The 21207-nt window shown below is 43.4% G+C and overlaps 1 protein-coding gene across 2 annotated transcripts in view; it reads right to left on the reverse strand.

Moving 5' to 3' along the window:
- The window catches only part of rcan3 (regulator of calcineurin 3), a 41821-nt gene that overhangs the window by 17210 nt on the left and 3404 nt on the right, over window positions 1–21207 (reverse strand). Inside the window, exon 1 of one of the 2 annotated variants that reach the window (XM_070978853.1) lies at window positions 6608–6894. The exons of the other annotated variant lie outside the window; for it this stretch is intronic. Within the exon in view, the coding sequence (XP_070834954.1) occupies window positions 6608–6694 (87 nt within the window). The 5' untranslated portion in view covers window positions 6695–6894. Of the gene's footprint in view, window positions 1–6607; window positions 6895–21207 lie in introns of those variants that run through there. 2 annotated transcript variants of the gene reach the window in all.

The following is a 21207-nucleotide window of genomic DNA, read 5'->3' on the forward strand; positions in this document are numbered from 1 at the left end:
TAAGCTACAGTTAGCTTGCTGTCTACTTAGCATGCGTTACCAAAAAAACAAAACAAAGAACAAAAACCTTAATACCAGTGGATAAACGCTGAGGTTATGTGTGTGGTGACCCGACACACACATGCAAACATGGCTTCTGTCAAAGCAGCCATTAATATTAGCATAGCAGCAAATCCTCAGTATTACAAAACACCAAAACAACTCATGATTAATAGCTTTGTGCACATTGTGAGGGCTGCATAAGCACTGGGGAGAAATGTGATTGGGGCAAGTGTTATTACAGTGGGATCGATAGCTCCAGCAGGGAGCGGTATCGACAGGGGCCGGCGCTGTGGCGCTACACTGTCGCTCCCTCCGGGACAGTGTGTCCACAGCAGGGAGATTGAAATCAGTTTACAGCATGAGGGGACACATTAATCCTATTACCACCAATCTGGTCGTTATGGTTTGTATTGAGACAGGATCTTTTCCTAGTCAGCAGCACTTAGGCCTCAGTGGAACACACACACATGCATGCATAAATACACACACACACACACACACACACACACACACACACACACACACACACACACACACACACACACACACACTCTCCTTACATCACACACTCTTAACATGCAAGTATGACCACAAAGTCGCCCACACAGATTCACACACTTTACAAGCGATGGTAATCCAGAGAGTTACACAACATTACATAAGGTAGCTAAGAGATGCTACCGCTCTTTACTTTGACCACACCGGCATATGGACAGATGGGGGCTTTCTTTATCTGTCAGCCTGCAATCAGTACGTCACCTTGGTGGTGATGCAGCACCCAGCTCTAATGATGATAGAGCATTATTGGAGCAAAAGTGCAAGCACGGCCGCACAGCTTGCATAATGTAAATGATGTCATGGGACAGTGTCAGACATCATGTACAGTGATGGAAAGTACTCAAGTATTGTACTCTGTTATTTTATAATTCTGCTCCTTTTTATATTTCAGACATACTTTTTTGGGCCATTTTTAGCTTGTTTTTACTGGACAGAGTGAGACTGAAGAGGCAGACAGGAAAGGAGGAGAGACAGAAGAGGGTACGACATACAACAAAGTGACAGGGACGTTGCAGTTATGCAGCATGCGCAGTAACCATTCAGCTACCAAGACGCTCCAAAATATTACTCTTTACTGCACAGGGGTTTATTTCAAAGCTTAAGATACTCACTACTTTGCAGAACCACACGATTAAAAGTAGTTCAATTTACTCCCACCTTTACCAACAGCACCATGTCCATTCATGCATCAATTACAATCCCATAATATTTTACATGTTCTTCTGAAACAGGACATCCTGCATAATGGTACTTTTGCTACTCTGTATGTTTTGATGAAAGTATTTTATTCAAGTAAAATTTTGAAGCTGAAGCTGAAAACGCTCATGTATTGAGAAGCTGAAACCAGCCAATGAGAATTGACTACTCAATTATCAAAACTGTAGTTGATTAATTTTCTGTGGACTGACTAACTGCCTTGATTTCAGTCAGAATATATGCACTTAAAAATGTGAACGTTGCTTCACACGGCATTCATAAAGTTCACCTTTAGCTTGCAGTGTGGTGTAGACAATGGTCTGAAGCCCTACTGTATTCTCTTAAGGTCACTGGTGTGGCATTGCTATTTTGGGCACTGAAGCTGCTTTGTCTTTGTAGAGCTGTTTGTGATGGAAATTCTCTTGGAAATTCTGAAAGGAAAACAATGTTCGACCAGCAATTTCAATAACAAAGGCCAATCATTGTGTGACGCTGTTTCTCCACCTACTTCCTTGGCGAGTAAATTGTGTGCCTCTACATTCCATTGCGAGACCTTTTTCTTTGCTTCTAATCTTATCACTTCACAGTCGTGCCGTCTTGGCCACATTGTAACCAGACACCCCACCCAGGAGACTGTCCTTTGTTCTACGTCACCCTAACGGACACAGCGCTAACCTTTAGCTGACACCTGAGCCCCAGCACTTCTCTAAGGTTTCAGGCCGATGTGAGCTGCCCATCTCCACCTGCCTAGTGCCCAGACTGGGGGAGCAGGCACACCTGAGCCCACTGCTCTGGCCCAGGATCGCTCAACCTTGCCAAGACGGAGATCTGGTTTCCAACTAGCACAGAACATGATACTGTCGCCGTCTACATTCATCCTGTCTGTCCTGCCTCTGCTCCTCTGCCTCTTGCCTTCACCTCCACAACTGGTCAGAGTGCATCACAACAGTGTTTTTAGATGCTGGACCTGGATCATATCAAAATTCAGACCTGATTCATGTTTGATGAGTGTGGAGTGAGAGGTCTGTCAGTATCCTTTCTATAAATAATAAAACATCCCAGAGAAAATAGATGACTAACTGAACGGACAACTGTGTTGCCAGAATACTGAAGACAAATCTTCATTTCATGTAATGCAAAGTTTTCTTATCTTACTTTAGGGCCAATGATTGATTACAGAGGATAGTCAACTGAGACAGGTAATAAATCTGCCAAGGACTTGGCTGGGATGATACTTAAAACTTAATTGTAATATAAAAAATATGAGTAAGACCTGTCCTGGAGCTGAAACATTAGATAATTAATTGATCAGTCCATTGAAAGAAAATGAACCTGCAAACATTTTGGCATTTTTCAAGCAAAAATGCCAAACATACCCTTGTTGCACCTTCTCAATTTTTTGCTTTTATTTCTCTTATGTGATAATACACTGAATATCTTTGGGTTGTAAACAGTCAGACAAACAAAAAAACAAAAGCAATTTGAAAATGTCACCATGGGCTAGGACATTGTGATGGCCATTTTATTAGTCAAGTGATTAATCGAGAAAATAACCTGCAAAATTATTAAAAACGATATCCACTCATCTAACCTTTACCCTTTACACAGCCAGTAATTCAGTGCATCCTGAAAAGACTGAGTGTGAACACTCCACATTCGATATGAGTGCACATCGCATAAAACGATGCATTGTTTTGAACCTTGCTTTGCTGCTTAGCTGCTCAAAATAGCCGTCACAAATTAAAGGGACTGGCAACATGTTATATAAGGTTTATCAAAAAAGACAGAGGGGAAGAATGAAAACATGGCAGGCGTCAGCATAATCGCTCCAGTTTTGTTGCACTACAAAAAGCAGATTAGTCATCAAATCTCTCCTTCCTCATAACAAGCACAATTTCTGTGACGACGAAGCCTGAGAACAGACACATGACACACGTGACAGACAGAGGGACACACAGTCAGAGGGACAAGAGGACAGCAGCGGAAAGTGACCCAGGTGGACGGAAACTTCTCCAGGCGTCCTCGCCGAGGAGTTGTGTGTGTGTGTTTGCTGACAGAGGTGTTTGTTGGTGTGTGAGTCTGCTGACTCACTGTTGTGGTTGGAGTGTGTGACTGTGTCAGTGTTACTACAGTGTGCTGTGTGTGGGAGAGCAAACTTAAATTGAACGCAGCCGTCCTTTGTTGCAGTCTCTGTTGTGTTTTAACAAGATTCTCTGTAATGAAGTGTGACTGGGTCATAAAGTCCTGCTTTCTCCCAGCGCTTCCTAATGAAAACACCTTTAATTCAGTGACACACTGAAGCCAGAGAGGCACTTATCAGAGGACAGAGTAGGTTGACAGGCTGGCAAATAATGCACATATATATATATAAAACAGTGACTAAACAGGCAACTGTCAAACTGGTGAGTATATAAATAAATAAGTCAGATTAAATGACGCCGCTGAATCAGGCATACAAGGTAAGTGTAAAGGCTTGCGTCACGCTCTGTGTCCTGTAATACATTCACTGCCTGCCAACATGCTATGACCTTCACCATGTGTCCTGTGCTATCATCTGCTGATGCCGGTAGATTTTCCAGGTAATTACGGTGTTGTGACGAACGTACACATACGACAGCGTCTGCCCACAGCGCTGGCCTGGCTAAACCTTTCAACAACAATAGCCCTTCTGTTTTCTCCAGCATGGGTATAAAGCACCTTCCTATGAAAGCCTACTGTACCACCACCTCTGCCATTATTGCAACAACAACCTGCCCTGTCCACAGCCTCTGTGTTTGGCTCATTAATGATGTAACCAGCGGGGATCGAGCCAAGGCGTGGGCAAGCCATTTCAACTGTGTCAAAACAATGGCTCCCAAACACCACAGCCAGTCACACAGCATCTCCTCTAATTAAAAACCCACCATTCACTGATTTCCTTCATGTCGCCAATTCGAGCACCAGTGCCTAATCTTTCTATAAATAGCAGCAATCCACATATTAGTTCACCCAAAGTGCTTTGCAACAAAACAGGAGTCTTGTGATTACTGTGTCTCATCTTCAGATTCGGAGGCATTAATAAAAACAGGGGCCTTAGACGGGCTCAGACCTTGTTGAATGATAATAAGAACAGGAGCGGGGGCTGACACGGAGGTGAGCTCAATCGGCGGCCGCTCCCCACGTGCCCTGCTTTAATCTGCCCTCTCCCCCAGCGCTCTCCATCGCTCTCTGTGTGCCAGAAACCAGGATTAGTGGTGTTCTTTGTGTCATTCGAAAGTCAGCCCTCTGTCTGCTCTTTTAATTGTGCTCAGACCCCCTTTGCTTTGGGTGAGTCTGGGAGAGGTGGCCTGATAAGAGCTGCCTGACAGGGAGCTTCAGTGACGACTGGCCTGTCCAGCAGCCGCGTGAAGCCTGTCTGAGCTAACCGGGTTTCATTAACCAAAGAAAATCAGACAGAAATAAATGACAAGTGTGAGCCGAGTCTCAACCTGCCAGCGCAAGTCCTGTGTCGATCAGGAGTATCATCGGTTTATACAGCAGAAACCCTGCACAGTCAGCATCCCTGAGGTTGTACAATATACCCTTACAGCTGTTTTTCTTTCCATCACAGTCCCTGGGAAATCTTAAAGATGACGACAGCTATCTGATAATTACAGGACTACTGAACGGCGTCACACTGGTGTCTTTCACCGTAGCTGATCTGCAGTGGGTAGAAAGTGTAATGAGAGTTGGGAACAAGCACAGCTGCTGCCTGGCTCGCACACCACAGGGTGGATCACTGGCTGACACGCATTGTTTATGTTCACGTGCTCAGGTTATTTTTTGGTAACATCAAATTACGATCACATGCCGTTCTTACTGTACGTGCAATTCATGCCATCGCAGACACGAGGACGTTTCATATAGACACACATAATCCCCTGGGAAGCTAGTGCAAGGCTTGTGGTACACAAGGAGTTGCAAATTAAAAAAAGTGATGAAATATGGCTGACCAAGGTGCTGTGGGGGATGAGGGTGGGGTGACTGGGTGCTGAAAAACTGCTGCTTTTGGTTGCAAGAAATAGCTGAATTCAGCCTCCAACGCACCCAAGCGCATCAGCGCTGGGGAGCGAGTGGCACAGAGGAAGAAATACATGATTGTGTGTCGATGCCAGAAAATGGCCCTCAAACTAACCACTGGCTGCCCGTGATGATCAGGGTTTCAGGTGATTCAACTGTCAGACTCTAGAGCTGCACTTGGTTTTATTCCTCCCCATTCTGCGTCTCTTTCCGTGTCTTTGGTGATGAGTCAAATCAGACAAGCAGACAAGCAGCCAGCAGGTGAGGGAATATATTCTGACATGGAATTTCCAAAGGGTTTAGTGGGCGAGCCAAGCTTTGGCAGACCATCTGTGTGGCCTTTTAAGCCCCAAAACTGGCACGTTGCACTGCCAAAGGTGGGGTCCCAGGGCTCACTTTGAACACATTCAAGTGCAACTGCTTTCCTTGCCCTGTGACTGACAGGCTGCATATCGAATACCTGCGCCTTGCCTTCGGGCCAGTCAATAAAATATGACTGTAGAGAGTCTTTAGGTTAGTCAATAATGAATTTATAGTGGCCTAAATGTACCTTAAGTCAATTTTTAGTCAATACTATAATAGAGGGGGAAACTCACACAAACCCTGCATCTTTATGGTTGGATTATTCATATTACAGCATATCAGCATTTATGTGACATTCTAAGAATAATATTCTCGGACTGTTACGGATCCATTTTCGTTGTTCCATCTAACCCCGTACACCTGCAATGCTGCTGGGATGAGGAGAGAGCAGAGATAAAGAGAGGGAGAAGAGGGTCTGTCTGCCACTGCGTCTAAAACTGCCTCACTTCTTCCTCTGCATGTGCCTTGCATGGACAATTCATCACACCCTCTCGGTCAACTTGCGCATCATCTCCCCAAACCTCACGCTCTAGAACTTACACGATACCAACGATTGGCGCATTTGGTGTCTTTGTCTGTGTGTGTGTGTGTGTGTGTGTGTGTGTGTGTGTGTGTGTGTGTGTGTCCCATTCTTGCCGCGTCTACCCATTTCTGCAATTCATCCAGCGTCAATCACTGTGCCGTGCGCGCGGCGCGGGGCGTGCGTCTTGGCGAGCTGCGGCTCCCATTGATAAAAATCCTCGTCTGACAGAGAGGGAGAGGGAGAGCTGCAATCAATGTCACCAAGACATGCATGCACTTGCACAGGGCAGCATGCAGTCGGTCCCCAGCAAACTGCTGCACAACCGCATCACAAGGGCACAAGCGTAGCGTTTCGCTGCAACGTGCGTTTTGGGTGTGAAAACCGTACCTGCATCTTGTCTGATGTAAACACCTCGGTGTCTACTTCGCAGGCGATGATGGTCACCATCTCCAGTTTCATATTTATCGATGGCATTCCCCTTCGTGGTTGGGAAAAAAAGAGGAAATTGAGTAAAAGTCTTTCTCTTCCTCTCTAGCAGGTCGCAGAGAAAAGAGTCGATCGGGCCCACAAAGTTGAGGTTGCGTCCGGCGGACTGTGCTGGTGGGTTGGATCAGCTGAGAGAGTTGCTGCTGGACTCTTCGCTGCACTGACGGGAGTGATGCTGCAGCAGCCGCGAAAACTCTCCCCTCTCTCTCTCTCTGTCTCCCTCCCTCCCTCTCCTGCCCTCCCCCTGGCTCCACATTGACGTCATTACCATCCTCACGTTCGTCGTGTTTTACGCCACTCCAGCTTGACGAACCGTGCACTGCAGAATTCACGGTCCGGTTTATTCCGCTTTTTCCCTCTATTTCTCTATGAATTATGTTCACCGAGATGATTGAGAAAAAAAAAATGTGTCACAGCCGTTTTGAAAAATTCAGCTTTATCCGCCAAACTGTACGCGGTGGATCAAGCAGAGTCTCCCTGACTCACCCCCTGCATTCCGACAGAGCCGGTTGTTTACATTTGATGCCTTTGAATGATGCTTTTACATACACGCAGTACATTGAACGCAACACTGCAGGGGGTGGACATAATACCAGGAACATCTCATAGGTCAAATCTAGTGTAAGAGCCCTACAGTAACTGTGCTGATCATGTTTAATTTTTTTAAGGCTGTCAGAGGAAAATTTGAGGGCATAGTTTGCAGCTATACATGGACAAAATAATGCAAACATCTAACAATGATGCAACCTAATGCAACATGTATTATTTAAAAAAATTGCCATCAAGTTAATTCAACATCCATTCGACACAATCACATCAGAAACTGAAATATGGAAGGTCGTATTTATTGGACTGCATTAAACCAGTGTTTCAATTATAGATAAGTTTTTCAATCAATTCATTTTCCAGACTATGAAATGACAAGGTGACAAGGAAAAATACATTTTGTGTCATTCTAACAGTCCAGAGCAGGATGGGCCGATTCAGTTTGCGATGTTATGAAACACAGAAGAAAGCAAATCTTCAAGTTTGAGAAGCTGAGAGTGTAAATGATAAACAACTTAAACAATCATTAATTATTGACGATTCATTTTCTGTCGACTGACTGATCAATACAGTGATTAACTGTATCAGTTCTAGACCAGTTATTATTACTGGGATAGGAAACAAGCATTTTTTATTCATCTTCACTGTGATGTTTGATTTTTGAGGACTCAAAAACGTAGTCAATGAACACTAATAAGGGAAAACGTCTCTTTGATTCAACTGCTCACAACTTAAAGACACGCAAAGGAGGTTGCAACGGAAAGTTTTACCATAAAATATTGGTTTATATAAATCATCATCTCAAATCACTGGCCCACCGACAGACATCCACAGCACTGTTCCTTCCTGTCAAGGCGTACAGTAATTGCATAACCATGCCTGTCAGCCGCATGCTCTGGAGGAAGCGCTGCCTTCAGCTGACATGGCTTCATGGGCTTCAGAAGAACAAACAACATGCTTACATGACGGTCACGCTGATGCGTTCGGCGTCAAAGCCGTTGTCTGCCTACACGCTGTTAGCAGACGCACAGAGTTAACAGACATCAGAGTCTTGGGGGCAGATGCCTCGTTGATCCCGGACAGCCTCAGATATGAAAACTTTAAAAGAACGTCTTAGTGAGCGGTTGTTTACTTTTAGTGCTGACTTGTTGATTGGAGATTAACTGTACTGTGGCTCTTTATAACTCACTATAAAGCAGCTGATGAAGCCGACTGTTCCACTGCTCCTTCCCTCTTAATTATGATGGTACAGTGTGAGTTTCCACTTCAGCTGAAGACCAACCATTCCCACAGACATTAGGGCATTGCATAATATCCTAACAAACCATCTTTCCATCACTCAGATCATGCCTCTCTCTCGGCCCCTCCCTCTGTTTCATAATAATAATTGCCCGGCCGGCAGAGACAGCTAAGTCCCCTATAAGCCATTAATATTAAGGCTCTAGGCGCTGAAGGCTATTTATGTCTGATTGTGTCAGGCATTGTCCACGCTGTGCAGACAGGGAACATGAGTGAGATATGTGAGGATGACTGTGACATTCCTCCACCAGACAGCATCAGTCAGTCATCCAGTCTGGAACAATCCGCCTCTAAATGCCAAAAACGCCACACATCAGACACTGTAACACGTTTGCCCGAGCGGCGGCGGCGGCTGCTTCATCTGCTGGGAGTGAAACTGTTTTATTCTTTCGAGTTGCGGCATTAAAAGCAGGCAGCCTGGAAGATGCTACTTGACAGGTCTAGATACTTTTTCAAAATCACCCCCACAGCTCATTAATCACAAGCTCAGAAGCGATAAAACAGAGCGCCTGTGTCGCCTTTTCTTTTAAAACCTCTCTGTTTTCTGGAATCTAATGTAGTCTCAGCTCGCCAAATGTTGTGATCATTTATTTATGCCTTGTTGGAAAATTCTCTTTTCACTTGCCCCTATTTACACAGCCTTGGGTCAACAGAAGACAGTTCTCTGTCTTGCTGATGGAAACTTCAGCTGTACTGATGCATACTCCTAAAAGCCATCCAGCCTGTACTCAACCTCGCCTTTAGTCTGGACTAGTTTAATCCAGTCTAACAAGGTCTAGTCTTTCCTATTCAACTCGAGTGTTACTACTGCATTATATAGGAGCCGTTCCCAACCAGGAGTATACTTGTATCCCAGGTGGACTTCAGTGGCCATGGGATATGTGGAATAGATAGATAGATAGATAGATAGATAGATAGATAGATAGATAGATAGATAGATAGATAGATAGATAGATAGATAGATAGATAGATAGATAGATAGATAGATAGATAGATAGATAGATAGTTTTGGAGGAAAACAAACACTCAAATTGATGATGATGTTTAGTAATTTTACTATTACAATAACAAGCTACAAGAGGCCGACTGTATCATTCACACCTCCTCCTCAACTTTAACACCTGAACACCACAAGCTGTGATTAAAAGTGCATGAAAACCAGTTAGCAAATTAGCAGAGAAGTCAAAATAGCTGTAAAGGTAATGGATGAAAGGAAGAAATGATGAGGAATAATAATAAATGATTAAAATATTCAGCTTCTGCCACTTCTAATGATGTGTAAGCAATGGACAAAATGCTTGCCTAATCTTAGTGGATAGACTGAAATAGGAAGACTAATTGGTAAATGTTAACACAGCCGTCTAAACGTAATGAGTAAATGGCTGAAAAGGCTAAACGTGATGGATAAGCTCAAACTTATGGATACATGTTTTAAACAGTCTGCTAATGGATAAATGGTTGTTTGATGTTAATGCATATAAATGCTAAATGCTATTAGCTCGCTAAAAGTAATGGATAAACGATCAAAACATCCAGCTTCATAAACATTGACAATTATATTGTTTGAAAAAAAAAAAAAAATTCACCTTCACATAAGTGATAGCGTCAAACAACATCCACTTTGGAGTCTAATGAGCCTGACGGGTGGTGTTGATGTAGGGGTCCTTGGGTTCATCTGTGGCTGTGGGGGTGTGTTTGGGTACTGCTGCTGTATAGTACCTGCCATTGACATCCAGCGCATTGGGGGTACACATAAATGTTTTCGGCTATCAAAGCACCGTGTCGATGCCTCTTCTGATCCCTTTTGCCGCTGCTGATAAGTCGGAGGGATCGCTGTGGATGATGAAGCACTTTTCTTCCTCTCTGGCCTCATTCTGCAGCACTCCTCCTCCTCCTTCTCCTCCTCATTCGCAATTCTGCTTCTCCTCATTCACAATTCCCTCTGTTAGATCTCAGCCAGCACGCCCCGAACGAGACTCCATGCAGGAAAATGTAACACGTTCTTTATCCATTTTAAATAAGAATTTGTTGACTGCTCATTTCTTACAAACCACAGATGATTATGACCTTTCAAATGCTGCCGCCTTGTAGGACTTGTTAATAACAGTATTAGTAGGTGTTTTACTTTCATACCAACAATTATTTTAAACAGGATGATGTCGCTTTTTCAAATGGTTGATATCTTTTTTCTGGAATACATGTACACACTTACAAAGTGTATTGCAGTATGCTATACATGTTCAAATAAAACCTCCAAAGCTTACTTCAGATCCTTTCATCTACCTCTTGCCAAGAAAGGGAATCAATGCATTTCCCGAAATGTCAAAGAATAATTCATATGTTTCAGCTATAGATGGTGTAGTGATGTAGTGAAAGCCACAGTCAAGTTGCCTATTTTTGTGTTTTTTAAGATGTTTAGATGTAGGAAATATGAATCTTTTCTCTGATTTTTGTTTTCACTTAATCTATTTTTTCATTTGCATGTAGAAATACATTAATATACTGCACATGCAGCATAAATTCACCGGTGAGGCACAGTTGATTGAACAGGAAAAATCTATGTGCTGCAGACTCTCTATTGTGCATGATGCACTTTATAAAAGATGAGAAGAGGAGGAGGCAGAGCGGCAGCAGAGATGCTCAGAGGGTGAGACGCTGTGTCTCAGACTCACTGACGAGCAGAATTTGTATTCTGAAGTGGAGCTCTGCAGAGGAGCAGGAGGGAGGAAATCAGGGCAGTGGATCATCGCGGTGGGCTCATATACGCATGCTCATGATACACACGTATGTTAACGCTCGCCTGCACACGCAGAACCAGACAATGCCGCACATAAACGCAATGACAAATAAACACTGCATGCAAATACTTCATTTGTTCATCAGTGAACACACATGCATGCACGCATGCACACGCACACATTAATTAACATTTATTCGCTACAAGAAATCACCCAAAATAGAAATGCATGAAAATATGATAAGTATGACAACAGCTCTCAGACACACAAGTGATAGGAGCTTTGTCTGTGTGTGTGTGTGTGTGTGTGTGTGTGTGTGTGTGTGTGTGTGTGTGTGTGTGTGTGTGCGTGTGTGTATGTGTGTGTGTTAGACTGCAGAAGAATAGAAGGAATGAAAACAAACTCTGGAGTTCAGCCACTGCAGGCATGCAGATAGGCTGCGGCTGCACTATCCTCATGATCTTCTCTCAGATGCATGCACACACACACACACACACACACACACACACACACACACACACACACACACACACACACACACACACACACACACACACACACACACACACACCGTCACTCCACAGGACAGTCCTCACCCTAAAACTGAACAACTTACATTATGGGGGCTGGCAATGTGGAAGATGAGTCCCCACAAGGTGACTTATGGTGATTTATGTCCTCACAACATGAGTAATACACATCCACACACACACTCCATCCCTGCACTGCCAACCTCTTGTTACACCAGGCTACCTCACTTGGCCCAGCCAAACCAAACCCCGGTGCCAGCGCCAATGCAGCTGCTGTAATCTAGGCCAAGCTATTTATAAAGCAAGCAGCCAAGTACAGGCGCAGGGAGCCAGGGGGAGACAGAGGGATGGGAGGATAAAAGAGTGTCTACAGGGCAGAGAGACAGATCTACAGAGTGTAGGTGAGAAAGAGCGGGGAAGAACAGAGAAGCACAGTGAAGGGATGGCGTAGAGGGAATAAAAGTAGTGAGAGGGTGAGTGAAAACAGACGAGACGCAGAGAGAGACAGAGAGCGAAGGGTCCTGTCAGGTGCAAAGGACAGCATGAATACCTAATGGATGAACAGACACCAGCCATCATCTGTAAATGACACAACACGAGCAGCCTCAATCGACACTCCTTCAAAGCCCGAGATTTGTTTTATCTGGTGGTTTGGATTCTGCAGACAAGCTGGCAGGATGAAATGTGAGGGAGGGATTGTAGCGGCTGCAGCGTTTAGTGATTTGGATGTGAAAAATGTTGACAGACAAGTTTTACATGACTTCTGGCAATCAAACGTTAATTAATAGTGATCGACAACTCCCAGAGGGCAACTCCAACTGTAACTCTTTTTACCTAATTAACAAAATTGAGCCTGTTATCATGGGAAATGTGGATGTGCAACTGTACCAGAATGTATATTCATATATTCAATATTCATATTTCCATTGCAGCTACCCACATCAAAATTGAGATCAGACAGGTATCAACTCAATAAAACATTCCAATCCATAAAAAAAGGTATGTGCAATGTGTGAAATGTGGTGGTGAAGTGAAATGGAACAGGAAAAGGAGTACTGAGCAAGCACTAAACCAGCTGATCCCACTGATTAGATCTCCTACCTTTGCCAATTAGAATCAGCTGGTGCATGTGGGAAGGTGAGCACTTCCACTCTTTGAAACAAAAGAGCCAAGCAGGAGCAGGAAAGAGCTCCAGAAAGACCTGCAAGCAGAGCAGGATAAGTCGCACAAGCCGCACCACTGCCACAGTCTGCATTCAGACTGCATTACTGGAGACAAGGCACGTTGAAGCTTGTTTGACGTTTGCTACACAATATTTGGAGAAGGCTGCAGATGACTGGGAGAATGTAACGTGGTCAGAGGAGACAAAATCAAACATTGGGGCAACAATGTCGCTGTGGTTGGCGTCTTAAAGCATTGCAACAAAGGTTTCTCCACTGTTCAATACTTTTTCCTGTGTCATTCATCACTTTTTCTATGAATTGGAGTGTTACACTTTCAAGTTAATACCAACATCTGGTCTCATTTTCACGGAAAAAGCTGCATTGGAAATACGTTTAATGAAAAACATGCTGGTGTGTTAAACACTTATTTCCCCCTCTGTACACACACCAGACTGTGAATATGAATGAATGATTTCTTAGAGAGACACTTATGGTATTGCTAGTTTTCAAACTTTAACTCCTGGTTTGCATACTGACGTTCTGATGACTCCAGCAAGTAGTCGTGTGAAGTCAAGCATGGTGAACTTTTGTTCTCTGTGAGGAGCCTGGAGCTGCTCTGTATGGATATGGCCCAACTCCAAGTTAAAACAAACTTCATTTCAAACAAAACAATGAGTGTTTCTTGAAAGAACTACCTGGTGGTGGGAAACACTTTGCAAATAATCAGATGAATATGTCAATTAGAATAAATAAATAGATAAATAACATTGTGTACAGAGTGCTTTCACAAACACTGTCCTAACACTGGGGTTGACAGCATTGTATGTTTTTGGTTCATAGCCCACATCTGGTGGGCCACCAGCAGCTGTTCAGTGTTTTAACCCAGTCCAGCAGCTTAGGAGCTGGAGAGATGAGCTGCTGTATAGCTGTGTGAGCAGGACAGAGACAGAGGGAGAGGAGGGGGATGGACGAGGAAGCGCAGGGCGACACGTGCCGATGGTTCCACTGATTGCTTTGCTTTGAAATCAGGTCAAATCTTTGGATGGGTTGTGCAAACTCTCCGACCCGCATGCAGGCAGGGCCGCTGCTTGAATACCAGACACAACAAAAGAGGAAAGGAAAAAAACATGCAGGGAAGGACCCGAGGCGGTCTCAGAGCATCGAAGACAACACAGTGCTCTGAGAAGTGGATGCCCTTTTCTGACGAAGGCAAACAAAGAGGGAGAAAGAAATCTATCTATCCCCTTCACCAGAGGATAGGAAGAGCTCTCTCTTCTTTCACTTCAAACAGATCTAATTTAAAGCCATGGGATGGTAACTCAGATGAGAACGACTGGTGAAATGGTGCGCTGAGATTGCAAACTTTAAAGGATGAGGCTGGCCCAAAAACAAACTATATGAGAAGCCAAAAAGAGTTCCAGATCTGTTTCAGACAAACCACCTGCCACCAGTGCAACAGACGCTCAAACTGTACAAATAACAGGCCCCCAAATGCCATAAACTTGGATATAGACTGTCAGTAATCAACATGATGGAGACAGTGAGAGGTAGAGAGAGCAAGACGTCGGCAGAGGCAAGATTTAAACGACAGAGAAGAAAAGCACTCATGGGAGAGAGGAACAATATGAAAGATCTAAACAAGAATAAACAAGAACCAAAGTAAAGCAAACTGAATCGAGCAGAGTCACACACACAATTGTATTTCCTTTTTCCAGCAAAGTAACAGTGAAAAACAACTGCTGAGAGAAAAATCAACATCGGACTGTCAATAGTCCTTTTCTGTAAATGACAACAGGCGGAAATTGATTGGGATGCGGTTTCCTCATCTCTCTCCTCGTAAACAACTCCAAGAAGCAGCCTTGCAGGGGAGCAGGCTTTGCAGACTCATAACATTAAGACCTCAACAAAGTTTTGTATGTAAAAAGAAAGGGAAGGGCTGGAGCTAGTACTGTACATTGAAGCACAATGTCTCTATTCACATGGAACTCCATTCAGACTAATGCAACCAGTGTCAGAAACCGATGGGGAAAGGGCAAAAATGTCCCCAAAAAATCTCAGAATGCCCCTAAAAACTGTGATTAAGGGACAAAATTTGCCACCAAGATTTTGGAAAAACTATATTTACCAGTTTAGGCCAACAAAGTGATCCTCCATCCATTTGGTTTTTATTCAGTTCATTTTATTTCCAGCCCTGTCTCCAACACACACTCACATAAACAGCGCTGTTCTTCACGCAGTGCTGCTGTTGTGATACTGTTATTGTGATGGCAGAGGCCAGACAATCCTGCACCTGCAGTGAACTTGTCTGCCACAACAGACTCATACCTCATTAAAAAAGCTCCAACTGTTACCAAAGGAATCAACCCAAATCCTGCGCCATCACCTACGCCACCCAGCAGATAAGACGGCAAAGAAAGCTGCCACTTCCCCAACTACAACCCGTAAACTAGGCTGCGAATAAAACAACTCTCCTCTTCTGTAAAGCATCTGGGGCTCACCCACCCAAACATAGCCGGACAGCTAAAAGATAATCGCAACTTTGCTACAGCACGTCATCATTATTAATGGCCATTGTCAAAGCGTTCAGTGCAGAGAGATACAGTAGGGCTGGCAGCAGCAACACTGTGTGAACACCACATGCATACAAGCCACAGTGGTTCAAGGAAACAGCCATCGCACACAGGTAAAGGTCGGCAGTGTGTCCCAGGCCTCAGCAAACAATGTCAGCGAGCCGGCAATAAAGGTCAGCAAGCTGACGTTAATGTTACAGACTACACGCGGGTCTTATTGGATGGAATGATCAGTGGGATTATCAGTGCCGCTGACTGAACTCGATGCACCACATGAAGACTTTAAGTTTAAAATCTAGAGCAGATTTTTGCAATGATGCAGATCTGCATAGGCACGTCCATATCTTCATTTCAACCTCAAAACATTAGCAGGGCTGAAGGCTGAAGTTTAAAGATACATCTTTAAAGAACAAATAGAATATGGACGGACAGACAAGCAGATCCAAAAATGGTCGCAGTTTGATTGACTAAACTTCCTGTTTCCTGTTTATTTCAGCTCCTTAATTTCACACTTCCAATAAAAGCAGCCATGTGCAGAACGTCTTTCTATTTCACGGACTGTATGATTGCAGCTACGTCTCAATTCACTGGAGTCCATTTGTACCTGGCATCCGTCAAATAAGATCATATTCTGTTGTTGTATTGTTGACTGCTATTCTTGAACGCGCCCACAGAGCATTTCTTTTTTTAGAATTGAACTGGGAAATAATCTTGACTTAAATAGAATCGCAGGAGCACGACTAAGAACAAATAACACAGTGGCTTACATAGCATCCTAAATCTTTCATAATCAGCCCCTGTGCAGTGGGCGAGGGCGGGGCCGTCTCTTTTATCAAAGCAACCGTACACAAAACCAATCAGAATTACATATCAAAGAGGAAAATGTATTTCCCCGAAGCTCTGCAGCTGAAGGAGTGGTAGTGTCACAGGATGAGGACATAAGGTTTGAAAGTACAATACAACATCATCGACTTAAGTAACTGCACTTGATTAGCTGTGCTGGTGTCAGACTGCTGCTAAATGAACTGATGAATGAACTAATTAATTGTTTAAAAAGAAATTGCAGTTTACGACACAAATGACGTGAACGTGGCACAGCACACAGGTGTTCTGGCTGATTAGATCTCTGCTCAGGCTGAAGGTGGCTGAATTATGAATTACATGAGGGCACCAGTCCCCACATACTAATGAGAATGAGCCTCGTGGTATTGTTTTTTGGACCCTGAGCCTGAGGCAGCTAAATGAAGCTTGACCATCACTAGTTTTATTATTTTGTAAATGAACATCATGCATTTAGGGTAAAATAGACGATACAGCAGGGTATGCTTTAGGCCATGGCTATCTTGTGATTGATAAGTGACTCAGTCAGATCCAGTACAGAGGCCTAGCAATGAGCATCCTTCCCTGTTCCACCCTCTCGTCCAAATATGGTCATGTCTGGCTCCAAAAAACCAAGATGGTTAAGTCCATAATTCCAAACTCAAGGCTTTAAAATGGACGGTAACGCCACACTGGGTCCTTCCACTATTTATTATGCAGTCTATGGCCACCACAAGCCATGTCAAATTTGAGTCTTTTGGTTTATTAGTCTGCATTGTTTACAGAGTTGTTGGTACACATGGTATTTAGTTAATGTGAGGCACAGTGCTGTCAATTCAAGATGGCAAAAGTGGCATTTTGCCAGGCTGTTTTGCATACCCAACTGAAATGAAGTGGAAGCCAGGTCTGACTGGCACGAGTGTTGCCGGCTGGGCCTGGAGCACACCCAATTATTGAGGTGTAATTCCTTCTGTCCTATTAAGCAAAACATGAAAATGAGGAAGATGTCAATCAAGCACAATATACACAAACTGTCCTCAGAGGCGACCTAATTGCCAAAATAATTTAAGTCACCTGTGTGGGTTCACCGTGGGTGTGCAGGGCTTTTAATATTTATCTTAAATACTACATCCCCTTATCTCGTTTAACAGTACTTGTACACAGGCACAGAGACCTTTAATTAATAGATGGGTTGGACCTTTGCAGAAAATGATCAACAGTATTTAAACACAGTAACTGCCATTGCAGATAATTCAGATCTTTCATTACACAATCATGTCAGCTTGCCTAGTTATGTCTACAGCTCAAGTGAAGGCTCATTCTGCTTGAAAACCTCGTAGCTTCAGCCTGACATACTCATCAAAATGCAAGGGGTATTGTGGTTTAACGAGAAAAACGGAAAACCGCCATTGCAGAAGAAAACACTGTCATCTTGTCAAATGTGAAAAAATACTTGCACCCTGAGTGTCACAACAGCTCAATTCAACCAAACTGTGCTTTCCATTGTTGTCTGCTTCTCTTAAATTGCTTTTTGCTTTTTTTCTGTTTGATAAATAAAGGCAAAACAAGCACAGCAGGTTGGTGAGACAACCCCGGTCAGTGTACCAGAATAATATCCAGGCCGCAGCAGGAGCAGAGGCCAGCGGCACTCACTCACTCTGCACTGCATCATGTCTGACCTTCAGCCTGCCAAGCACCCGCACCCTCACGTTCACCCCCGGGAGCATCACCCAAAAATAGCCTGTCTCACACATGCAAACATATCACCACCGCGCGCATGCATGCTCACTGTATGCACATGCATCGTAGTGCACATAATACGCACACGCTGACACTCACTTTACAGCTCACTTTTCGCATCCTCTATCACGCTATGTTTAGTCCCTGATGTGTTTCGTTGCTCCACTCTGCTCTGGGGTTGTCTTACTTTATCGCCCGGTATATATGAGTCACACTATCAAACACATTAGACTGAAGTGGGACAACTGTGTCAACCAAAGCAGTTCAACTTTGCACATACTTACAGCACTGCTGTATATCACTGCTACCCTGCTGAGGCACTGCTAGAAGGAACTGTTTAGAAAATGTTTGCAGGGCTTCTGCAGTACAGATTGCAGAACAGTTATCCAGCAACTACTGCAGTAGTTTTGGTTTAATGTGCTTATATGCTGTACGTCTCTGAGCTTCTGCCTCCGCCCGAGTACAATGGAGGTGAAGGCAATTTCAATTGTGTTGCTCCACGCTGTTTTTCTTAGAACTATTTTCCACAAAAGAACTAGAAACAGTCCACATTAAATCTGGATTACCTACAGTAATGAGGACAGTGTTTCCTGAAAAAAAAACCCAAAACAAAAAAACATTAGGGGTTGGGTACGAATAGTAATCGAAACTCAATGTTTTTGTGGTCTTGACCAAAATGTGCCCCCAGTACAGAGTGCTGAAAACAAGTCAATCACCTTTTTCTGCCTTCAAATGCCCTCAATTAGCTAGCTAGCATGCTATTTCCTGTTGGCATGACAGCTATCAAAAATATCACAAACTTATTAATGTCATTTTATAGATAGGTCTAATTACGGAAGCATGTAGCGATATCGATACATGACAGCTACAGTAGCTTGTAAAATAGCAACATGGGATGTTTAATTTGATGAATTTACTGTTAATCAGACCACAAATGAGACAAGAATTAGCTAGCTCGTGTATTTCCTAACTGTATGTTCCGGTGGGGGTCTGATGTTGAGTAATGGGAAACGTTAATTCCGAAGAACTATGAATTGACAGTTTGTACTATGTGTAGCTTGAAAACTGATGGGGGCACTGAATTTGATGGATTTACTATATGATTAAAACACAAATTAATTAGGAATTAGCTAGCTAGCCTCAGACAGGTAGTATAATGGCTAGCTTTTGTTAGTGCAGGAGAAACGAAGTTAACAAATTCTAAATAAATCATCACAAAACCACAAGGCAAGAACAGTAAAGAAAACCTGTCAATACGTGCTCGGCCACAGATCTGACAACATGGTGGATGTAAAAATGTCACTTTGCTGAACAGCAACAGCTACTAGCAACAGAGTGTTCAAATGAAACCAATGGCTGGTGGCAGAATACACCGAAACCTGGCATCAGATGTTCAATATGAGATTCGGGCCCTTTTTTTAATGACTTTAATTATTTAAATTAATATGTTGCCAGTTTTTGACACTTTAGACAAAGCTCTCGTGCATCTGCTTGTGTTTAATTCCTAAAATATCTACCTCGAAATGAGGCATGAAACTCAAACACCCAGCCACATTGTTGAATTTTCAGCGTCACTTTCAATTCCATTAGCATCACAATTGAATTTCATTCACCTCCATCCCATTTCATTGGGTTAGAGGCACATGTTATCACTTTACTTAGGTTCATATGGTAAAGCTGTTGTGGTGAACGTGTGAACCAACGGTTGCCTTATTACACATCCAGGAGCAACATTAGCACTCATTTGGAGACAAGTTTATGGCCACACTACAAATGAAAATCCAATATTCACTTCCTTTCAGTGCTGTTTTCTCTTTAGCTGCTAAATGCTCCACTGTGTTTCATCAGCTTGCAACTAAGTTGTCTATTAGAGAGATGCTTTAGTACGCAGTGGGTTAGTATGAGCTTTGAAGCTGAAAACACCTGCATGCTGCAGCTGGAAACGAGGTTGATGACAGCGGTGAGAATGAAGCAAAACAAGAAAGTTGCGTGTTGTGAAATCAAAACAGTGAATTTAAAGAATGAAATGCTGTGCAGAGCAGAGAGGAAGTGCAAAGTCAACTCATAATTCTGTATGTCTGTCACGACGAGCAACTGCCTTCACATTACGCTTAATCATTTAACACATTGTTAATGTAAAAATATTGACTTAGTGCAGCTTTAAGCTGACATAATTCATTTAGTATCACCCTGTAATAACACAGAGCAGCAACTTAAAGACATTTTGTTGGTTTTCTATAGCTGTAAGACAAAAACATTTTGCTCGGTGTTGTGTTAAGCTTGCAGCTGGTGCTTGCTTGATTGCACTGGTTATGGATTGAGGAGAGCTCAGACTGACAGCAGCAGGAGCAGCGATGAAAGCTTTGCTCGGCGCTGATTAGGCCTGATATACAGTCGGCACAATGAGGGACGACTCATAATGGCTTCTCTGACCTTACTCTTGACAACCACTTCACCTCCTTACTTTGCCCACTCACACCTCTGTGTCCAACTCCCTCACTCCTCGTACACTTGTTTTGTGTGGAGGCTGCAGATAATAAATCATGTCGAAATTAAAAGCCACACTGGCTGCAGCTGTGCTCGCTCTGTAGTCGTACGCTGATTGTAGTTGATCATGCCTCAGGGCACAATGAGAGCCAGTCTAAGGATGCTAATCAGAGGTACAGTTCAGATGACTCAGCATTTTTAAGAAATATTAGAAGATAGGAGCAAGTTTTTCAGGTTAATAAATGCACAGTTCATTAGCGAAACGGTCTTCATGATGTTCAGAGTGCATCCAAACGTTTGACCTTTTTGTGTACCACCAGCTTTAACTTAAATGTTGCCTTTGTCTGCAATGATGACACACATAATAAGTGCACTAATTTCAGCAGGGAGGTGGGCCGACCTGACCAGACCTCGGCTGAGCTTCCCAAAGAAACAGGAAGCACTTTTAAGGCGTCTCTCCATTTCAACTAAAAGCTGGTCAGGGGAACAAAATACTGCAGATAAAAGAGAAAAGTGTGTCACTAGGTTTTACTTTCTGAAGTTCACTAATGCAGAAGAAAGGAAAAGGCTTTTACAGGTTGCTAAGAGCTTCTTATAAATATGAGGGCA

This window comes from Chaetodon trifascialis, chromosome 14 (genome assembly GCF_039877785.1).
Source record: "Chaetodon trifascialis isolate fChaTrf1 chromosome 14, fChaTrf1.hap1, whole genome shotgun sequence".
Taxonomy (NCBI): domain Eukaryota; kingdom Metazoa; phylum Chordata; class Actinopteri; order Chaetodontiformes; family Chaetodontidae; genus Chaetodon; species Chaetodon trifascialis.